The sequence below is a fragment of the Apis laboriosa genome, unplaced genomic scaffold (assembly GCF_014066325.1).
Source record: "Apis laboriosa isolate Shangri-la unplaced genomic scaffold, ASM1406632v1 scaffold53_cov140, whole genome shotgun sequence".
In the NCBI taxonomy this organism is placed as follows: Eukaryota; Metazoa; Arthropoda; class Insecta; order Hymenoptera; family Apidae; genus Apis; species Apis laboriosa.
Genome location: NW_025223656.1, coordinates 1,195,412 through 1,205,905, shown reverse-complemented (window position 1 = coordinate 1,205,905; position 10,494 = coordinate 1,195,412). Strand labels below are relative to the sequence as shown.

Sequence of the window (10,494 nt, the reverse complement as noted above, 5' to 3'; positions counted from 1 at the left end):
AATTGATTTTTATTTTGAATAATTAATATTTAAATAATTAATATTTTATTCACGTTATTAAAATTTTTATCAACGAATCTTTGAATAAATCTTTGAATAAAACAAAATACAAATATTGTCGAAATTTGAGGAGAATATTATTTATGAAAATATTATTGTATTTTTTAATAAACTACAATTTCTTTATATAATATTTAAATAACTTATATGTAATTAATTATAAAGTATATTTTTCTCAGTATAATTATCATAATATTTATATATGTATATATTTACAATATATTTACAATATTATTATATATTTTGAAATGAACAAAAGACAAACATATAATAAAAATTTAATCAATTATTTAAAATACACATTAAAATATAAATTATATCTGAAATATTAAAAATTGTAAGTAATTGACTATATTTTTAAATTGATATTTCCCTCAATGTAATTGCATATTATTAAGCAGCTATAAATCTGAAAAATCGACTGAAAAATTCGAACGTGGAGTATTAACCTATCGCAGAGAACCCGTTATAACTCACGAATAGTGTACATATATACATATACATATACGAGAGCGTTTCGAAAGAGTGAATGCGTGTGGATAGGGCTTTATGCTCGTTGAACGTCGAATCCGTTCCCTGTCGTCCCACCAGGATCCCCCACTCTGATGGTTCGAGTCCATCCCTTCAGTGGCTCGGCAGTGCGCGTTCGATACACGGAATCGCCTCGTGGTTCTCGGAAGGCAGTAGACTGTCGTCAGCCACGCCAGACGGCGCACTGCTCGCACGCTCATTGCTCTCTCGTCAGAGATACTCGCCTACTGGTTCACCCACGGCTGCTGTTACCTCGCTCTCGCGACCTCTCTCTCTCTCTTTCTCTCTCTCTCTCTTTGCTGCTGGCAGCAGCACATTCGACTTAGCGGGCCGCCAGTTACGCAATAATAACAACGCCGTCAGGAGGTATAGCATGCGCGTACTGTGCCACCTATACGCCGACGAACGACCCTGGAACGATGAGCTGCCGGTCCGTCGTCGTCGCCGCCGCTTCTGCTATTACTGCTGCTGCAATCACTTGTTGAAATAGGAGAGCGCGCATCCGTATTGCAAAGCAGTAGTACTAGTACATGAGCATCTTCGTTGGGTGGGAAGAGATTGTGGTGATAGTAGTAGTGGTGGTGGTAGTGGTGGTGGTGTCGACCAACAGCGTGGAAAGTGCGTATAGTGTTGTTGAACAGGAATTATCTTACAGGAAGAGTGATGAGTAGTAACGTAGTAGACACGACCGAAAGCGGATTGATTCTGTGCCGAGTGAGTGGCGCGGATCAAATGCTCGATACGCGACACGCGCTTCGAGATCCTACCTTACGGTGGATCGAATCAATTCCTTGCCGTTTGAATCAAGGATGAATAAACGAGAAATCGCAATGCTTATAGTGTATCACAATTATTCGCTCAAAGCATCGTTGTCTTTGTTATCTGTCGAGCGAAGATTTGAAACGCAGAAATTGACTTTTATAAGTCTCTACCATAGAAAATTCATATGAAAAAAAAATTCCGTGATGGATACTTGTTGAATCATTGACTGAAATCGTATCGTTATATTATTCTTAGGACCTATGTGACAAAAGGAAGAGGAATGACATAAGAAAGATATATCGTTGGAGAAAAACACGAGGTGCACGTTTGAGTGAAGTACACAAAGCGGTAAGTACACGAAATATGTCGCGATTAGGCGCCAATGACGTCAGACAAGAGTCGTGGAGCCGTGTAAGTCGTAAGAGGAATTCGTTTGTGGAGTTCGCGGTGCGTTTACCGACACATTCACGTCGATGTATTCGTTATATTACTGCTGGCGATAGTAATCGTAGTAGTAACAACAGTATCTGTCAAAATAGTATTGGTGCTGGTAAGAGTTGTGTAGTTTCGGTATCAGTGTTGCCGAACAGAAGAGTGGTGGGGCTAAAGGAGAACCCGTGTGGAATTGCTGCGTGGTCCGTCGTGGTAGCCAATTATATTTTCTACGTGTGTGCTACGCGGGCAATGACTAACTGCTCGCCGTTAAGTGTGTTAGTAGGAGATATCGTCGACGGACTCGTTTCTGCGTTGGTGTTACCGTCTACGTCAGCACCGGTCGGACGGGATTTGCATAGCAAACAGATTGACGCGCTAGTAAGTGGATAACGAGAGAGGAGTCGCGACTTTGTGTCCCACCGCGTACCAAAGAGAAAAGGATAGTGCATGTCTCTCTGTGTTGCTCTCATGTTTCTGTAAGAAAGAAAGAGCGAAGAGAGTAGAGCCAAGAGACGCAGACGACGGGGCAAATGTGGAGCTTAAAATAGAAGAGTGACTTCGGCTTAAGTACGCGCCAGGGGGACAGGCAAATAAAGAGTAACCGAAGAGGATGTCTCCTTTTCGATTTTCTTCCAAGGAAATCATTATTGTGCTTCTTCTGTGATACGTTACTCTAATATGTTTGGTACTATTGCGATTGTGGTCATATAAGAAGACAAAAGACAGAGAGATAGTATATTTATATGTACAGAAAGTTTTTTATTTACATCCTGTGTAAAAATAGTGAATGAAGACTAATATTGAAAAGACGACAATTATCGTATCAGAAATTTCAGTAGTGAGTGTTCTGTGATAATGTAGTGCGAATCGAAAAATGAAAAAAAGCGAAGTGTGATTCTCCATTCATTTTTGTCAGCCTGACATTTTTTGATTTGAATAAAAACGGATCATCGTAACCGATAAATTGGAGGCGTCTGCATCTCAGTTTCTCCTATAATGGATCGTGACTCGCGTTCGTATTCCTGTGGAGGCTGCGAGAGGACCGAGGTCCGAGCTATGCCGATGGAGTAACAAGTGAGCGGCGAAGCGGCGTTGCCATGACGACAGGTGAACCATGAGCTATACTCCTCTCTCCTATCTCTCTTTCTCTTTCTTTCGCTCTGTTTTTCTCGCTTCTTATCCAGTCTTTCCTTTCCTTCGATCTTTCTTTTTCTTACCTCGTCTCTCTCTCCTTTTCTTTTCTATACTTGCCCGCGCGCGTGTATGAATCCTTTCCTCTCTTAAAATCTCCTATTTGCTCTCTTTCTTCTTGTCTCTATCTCCATCTCTGTCTCCGTTCGTGTTCCACCTCCCTTGTAACTTCCCGTTTGCCGACCCTCTTAGAATCTATCCCTCTCTTTTTATCCCTCCTCTCTTCCTATCTTTCTTTCTTTCGTTCTTTGGCTGATTCTCGCAATTGTCCCTCTTCTCGTCTCTGACCCCGTATACTTGCGTGATACGGCGCGACAACAGTGCCGTCTGTCTTCTTTCTTCTCAGCATAAACCGCATTTATCTACCTGTCTCCGCTTCATGGCCTTTCTTCCCCTCTTGATTCTCTATCCTCTTTTCATATTCAAACTCAGTTTCTTTCTTTTTTCTCAACGGTCTTCCCTCGTATTTCCCACTCCTCGAAAGAACCGTGTAATCTCTCGCGCTCTCTCACACTCGCTTACGCTTGGTGAGCACTCGGTGAACGTCGTTGTAGCATGCCTAACGCGTAGGCCGCGCGATATTCCAAGTACGCTTGGCTATTTTCATGCTACGCCAGAAAGATATCTAGCGACGCGCCACGCTTGTAGGTGACACGACACCGACGACTGATCGTCGACTGCTGTATAAAATCGAAATCGGACAATTAGACTAACCTAGGAATTAATGAAATTCTTTATTTGTTTAATTAAATAATTTACGAGGAAAGGATATTAATTTTATTATATTATAATATATAATATATATAATATAATAATATATTATAATATATTATATATTATATAATATATTATAATATATAATTTTATTATATTAATTTATTTACTCATTATTTTTTCCTGTTTTAATTATTTAATTTAGTTATTTTTTTAATTATTATTTCAATATTTTTTTAACTATATTGCATCTGTAATATTATTATATTTTAAATCATTAGTTAAAAATAAAGAATATTAAGTCATATCGTTCATCATACTATTTCAATGAATTACATAAAAATATATATTTTTTTTATATATGTACAAGTATATATGAATAATTTATTCGCTGCAAATATTAAATAATATTTTTTTTTATTGTGTATTTATCAATATTTTGTATATAAAAATCTAAATATTATTTTTTAAATATAAATATATAAAAACTTTTCATTATTATTTTAACATTGACATTTTCATTTTTATCTTTCTAGAACATTTTTCTTGACATTTTAGTTATATTAAGATTCATATATAAAATATTTGGAATAAATCGATTATATTTAATATAAATATAAATATATATATATACATATACATATTTAGTACACACAATAATTTATTAAGTTTTTAATTATTACAACTATATGCATTTATAAAATATACATATGTGTACATACATGCATACATATTTTAGTTAACAAAAAAATAAAATATTTTAAAATTTACACAAACAAAATAATAAAATATTTTAAAATTTATTGGAATGAGAATATTATTTTATTATATTTATACTTATATTTATCCTTCTTAAATAGTATATATATATAAATTAGAATTACTTATTTTTAACATCATAAATTAAACAAATATTAAACAAGTCATTGATTTTAATAAAAATACACTTTTTTATTTAAATAAAATTATAATATATTAATATTAAAAATAAAGAAAAAGATAATTAAACGAAAGCATCAATTTTTTTTTAATAATATTAATAAAATCGATGGATGGATTTTTAAATCGATTTTATCAGACGAATTTTTGCATAATTTTTTTAATATAAATTTGAAGTTTCATACACAAAATCATTCCTTTCAACTTTTAAATATCATTACTTATTATCTTCTGTTAAATTTTTTCCACAAATTCTTTATATTAATCTTATTAAATACCTAATTAATATATTTTCAAAATTCAAATAGTTTTTTATAATTCTAATTATATATATGAACAATTGCTTTATTATATTGAAAAATAAAAATTATTTTCTAGTTATTTAAATAGTGAATTTATTCTTCGATTAATATTTTGACACTTTTTTCTTTGTTTACATTACAATGATATATTAAAAGTACTCTTCTTCTATTTTTTATACTACTTTTTTAAGTATATATTTACATTATATTATTCTATATATTATATTATATTATTCTATATTATATATAATAGGAATTAAATGAATATTTTATAATTAATTTCATCAATGTATATAAATATTTATATAAATATTATATTATTTTTTAAATAAATATATTATAAAAAATATCATATATTATAAATAAGTGTTTTGTACGAATTATCTTGAGTTGCTTAATCTGATTAAACATATTGTTGCACAAAATTGTAAGTTTACATATTTAAAATTATTTATAATTACATATTTATAATTATTTTAACTGATAAATAATTATTGAAAGTAAAAAATTAAATATTTATTATCTAATATAATGTTGTTTATAGTCTTATATTATAATAGGATTCTCTTTACAATATAAAAAATAAACATAAAATAAATATACAAAAATATTTCAGATTCATTAAATTTGAAGGAATATTATTTTTAAATATTTATTTTTTTTATTATAGAAATAATTCTATTATTATTTAAAACTGTAAATAAAAATATATTACGTAATTTATAATAAATATTTGCAAAGTTCTATTTTTACTAATTATTCATTGAATAAAATAATTATAAAAGTGAGTTTATAATTTTTGATAGTATATATTATATTATATTTTTTTTATTTTTTTTTATTTATATTTTTTTTAACTTTAATGGAAATAACTACACGTTAAAGTATTTTTAAGGAAAATGTTTGCTCAATCAGAATAGTAAAAATATCAGAGTTATATATAACTGAAAATTTTTTATATTTTCAGTTAATGCTATATATTGAAATAATTAATTGAATTCTTTTGATATTGAACATGAGAATAACATATTTTATATTAAGCATGAGAATAGATCGAAAGTATTTAATGAAAACTTAATTTTGCTGGAACATGTCCCATTCAAACAAATAAACAAAGAGACACGTGCCAATATTTAAAACTGATAACATAAAATTTTTTTATATTTCTAAAATAAAAGAAATCACATTAAAAAGTTAAAAAAATGAATATATATACACAATATAAATTATGAAATGAAATTATTTTTATTTTATTATTTTATTTTATAATATCATTTATATTTTCATTGTTAAAATAACATTCTGTGAATGCAAACAATCGTATTTATTTTTTAGATATATTTGATTTTAAATATTTAAAATATTCATTTATTCATTCAAATATTTAAATCATGAAAAATATGTGATGAAATACTGGGAAATACAATTTGTTACATTCTACGTTTGAATATTTTACAATTTTTGTCATTTATTTGTATATATATATTTGACTGACAGTAACGTCAATCATATGTAATTTATAATTTAAATCATTGCACTGAAATGTGTCATATATTTCATAATAATATACTTTTGATATAAATAATGTAATATATATTATTTAAATAATGATAATTTTTTTTTGCTAAAATTTTATGAAAATTATTTAATTTTTAGTTATAAAATTATATTATATTAAAAACAAAATTATACAATATACATAAATATAAATTTTTCAATTTATATAATATTATAAATAACAATATCAAAAATTATTATTTATATATATTCAAAATTATAAATAATAATAAAATTATAATAATATCCAAAATATTGTTTTCAATTCTCAATATAAGATTATATTGTTAAATCACGAGAAAAGTTTTCTCTCAACATCTCAATATTGAAGACGCAAATAACACATATACATATAATATATATATATCGCAGATTTTCTAAGAAGAAATTCCATTGATATTTATAGGTTTGAAAATTTTTTCTATGATGAAAGTTCAGTTTTGTATAAATTCGAGATAAAATTAATTTAAAATGAAGAAATATTATTAACTTGATGATATTGTTTTATGCGATTTTAACATATAATGAATAATTAAATTATTATGAACACTTCGAAATTATTTGATTAATAATGAATTTGAATTATAATACATATCTAGTATTTATTATAAAAAGTATTATTTTCAATGATAACAATATAAATATTATGAAATACATAGTAAAATATATTTTACATTTTTTTATTTGCAATTATAACCAAAACTATAATTTAATTTTAATATTTAAAATTTAACATTTGACAATGAAAAATTTTTTCATTCTTTTTACATTTAATCTTGCAAATTGCAATTTATTTTAAAAATTTATTTTAAATTTTAAAATATTAGATTCGTATTTGATTCCAGCAAATTTTGCTATTTAAAGTCGTTATGATATGTTAAAAAACGAAAATATATTTAATAATGAAAAAAAATATCATTTAGAATTTATATGTTTTCAATTTTATTCTTGATTGAAATTCAAATAAATTATAATTTCATAGAATTCGTAATAATTTTATCAATCATTGGTGAAGATATTATTATTTAAGAAATTTATGTATTACACATGCAAAATTTATTAATTTATTAATCTTGATTATAGTCATTCATTATAAAATCAATGAAATTTAAATCAATTATTAATAACTTCAATGGAATTTTTGTGATGTTTTTGATACATCGTGTTTTTAAGAAGTTTAGAAAAAAATTCGAGAATGAAATTGAGAAAATAGTTGCGAAACGTTGGTCTAGATTCAAATCTTATTTCATAGGTACCATATATGAATGATTTGGGAAATCTAGTTTTATCGAAATATTATTCAATATATATACTTATATAATGAAAGTTTAAAATTTATTTATAATTTAAAAGTAAAATTTGAAAAATCAATTCATTTGTTTTTTATTTAGTTATTTTTTTTACTTTTTAAAAGGAAAATTCTAATATTAACAAATTTTTCAATGGAAAATTTTAATTAACTTTTGTTACTTTTTAATTCTAGATAGGTTTAATAGTTAATATAATGAATATAAAATATAGTTTTAAGTAAAGTTAGGTTTAATAATTAATGAAAAAATAATAATGAAAAAATATAATAATAATTTTATTATATTTAATGTTTTTTATTATAACTTTAACTTTGATTATGAAATTTATTAAAATATTTTAACAAGATTTTAATTGTTTTTTAAAATTTAAAAATTATTAAGTGAAATAAAATGTTGGAATCTGATTAGTCATAGAATATGTTACGTAAAAGATAATTAATAGTATTTTTGTTTTAATAAAAGGAAAAAGTTATAATTGAGGATTTTGTAACAAGAAAAGATCAAATAAATTAATTTTGAACATTATTAAAATTAAAATTACAGAAATTAGTAAAATTATTATTTTAACTTTAGATCAAAAAGAAAATAGTAAATACTAAATTAAATTAAAAAAATTACTAAATATTAAAATAAGTAACTAAAACTTAAGTGAAAAAAAAATATAAAAATATATTTAATATTTAATATTTTAATATTTGATATTTAAAATATTATATAATAATTAATAGTCATTAAAAAGTTTTTTTTCAATTTTGAAATTATTTTTAATTTGCATTGAAATTAACAATTAAAAGAACACATTAATACAAAATATTGATTTATTGTTTTATTAATCAAAAATTTCATGTTAAATGTAAGAAGTTTAAATCTGCATTTGACAAAATGATAAAATGAGAGCAAGTCCAAATTTATTAACATCTGTATTTAATTTATACATGATATAGAATTTTTTTTTAAATATATTATATAATAATCTAAAAATATCAAATATCAATCTACCCTCACTTTAGTTGTAAAGTATTGAATTTTAGCATTAAAAGTTAAAAGCATAAAAAGCAAGTGCTTAAATCCATTAAAACATAAAATGACGGTTATTCTGGACAAGACAATTAAATATGTAACTATATTTAATCTGGTGGTCAAATTTACTTTGATAACTAGAATTCCATGTTGAATATCTGGAAAATTTAGTTATGCGAATTGTACATTCGTTCACTGATACCATAAAGTAATTACAGCCATAATAAGCTTAAAAGCACTTGAATGCACTCGCTTTTCTCGTTCAAATTGTATTTTCAATTTTCGATTTTAACTTTGACGGCTTCAATGACATAATTTTTTTTTCATAATTTTTCAATTAAAAATAATATTAAAATTGTGTAAATTGTGTTAAAAAAAATGTTGCATGTAAAATTGTTTTTCTTTGAAATGCAAATTATTACTTTTATCTGTTTTTTCTTATCTTTTATATTTTTATCTTAATGCAAATATTATTTAGTGTATTATATATTCTTATTTTTTCTTATATTCTTATTATATATATATTATTATATATTATATTATATTATATATATTATTTATATTATATTTATTTTATTTTATATTATATATATTATTTATATTATATTATACTTATTATTATATTTATTATATTTATTATTTATATTATATTTATTATTATATATATATTAATAAATAAAANATATATATATATATATATATATATATATATATAATATATATATATATAAATAATATATATTATACATTATAACTAAATACTTATGTGTGTTTAATAAATTAAATTCTCTTTTTTTAACAAAAATCACAATATTTATAAAGAAATCAAGAATATATACAAATCATCTATATATCTTATTTCTTTTTATATTAATATTATTTATATTAATATTACTATATAATATAAAAAAGAATTATTATTATTAATAAAAATTAATATTATTATTAATAATTATTTATTTTTATATTCATTATTATATAAGTAGATATCAAGAAATAATTTCATGTATTATGTAATAGAGTTTATAAACTGTCACATAAAGAACTGAATAGAAAAAATGAATCATTAAGATATTTCTCATCATATTCTTATTCTAGTAATAAAATTATTATCTTATCGAGTTTTATTAAATCTAGTTAAAAAATTATATAATTTTAATTTAGTTATTTATTATTATTATATATTTTTATATATATTTTGTTATATATTTTTAGTAGTTTTTCCTAATGAAATATAAATGGTTGCAATAAAACTATTACATTAATATTACATTACACAAATATTACATTATTAAATATTATATTATACACTATTAAACTATTACTATTTTTATTTTATTTTATTCATATCAATTGAAAATTAGGAATAAAAACAGAAAAAAAAAATAGTAAAAATTTATAAAAAAAAAAATTTGTATCACTCTAGTTTTCATTTGATAATTTACTTCAAAAAGTACAATTGATATATATTTTGAAATTTTTATGATATTCATATTTTCTACAAAAACACATGCTATAAATAAATATAAAAGAAATATAAGCGAAAAGAAATATAAAAGAAATATAGCGAAATTTTTTAATAAATTTCCAATTCCTAGCTAAAAAATATGTGTTAAAAATATATAGAATCAATGGAAAATCATACACTGTACTTCAAAGATAACGATATGTTT

The 10,494-nt window shown here is 24.3% G+C and overlaps 1 protein-coding gene across 1 annotated transcript in view; it reads left to right on the top strand.

The window, feature by feature from the left end:
• The first annotated feature begins 320 nt into the window (after positions 1-320).
• The window catches only part of LOC122717561, a 68,957-nt gene continuing 58,783 nt past the window's right edge, over positions 321-10,494 (top strand). Inside the window, exon 1 of the mRNA XM_043941779.1 lies at positions 321-2,895. Within this exon, the coding sequence (XP_043797714.1) occupies positions 2,886-2,895 (10 nt within the window). The 5' untranslated portion in view covers positions 321-2,885. The remainder of the gene's footprint in view (positions 2,896-10,494) is intronic.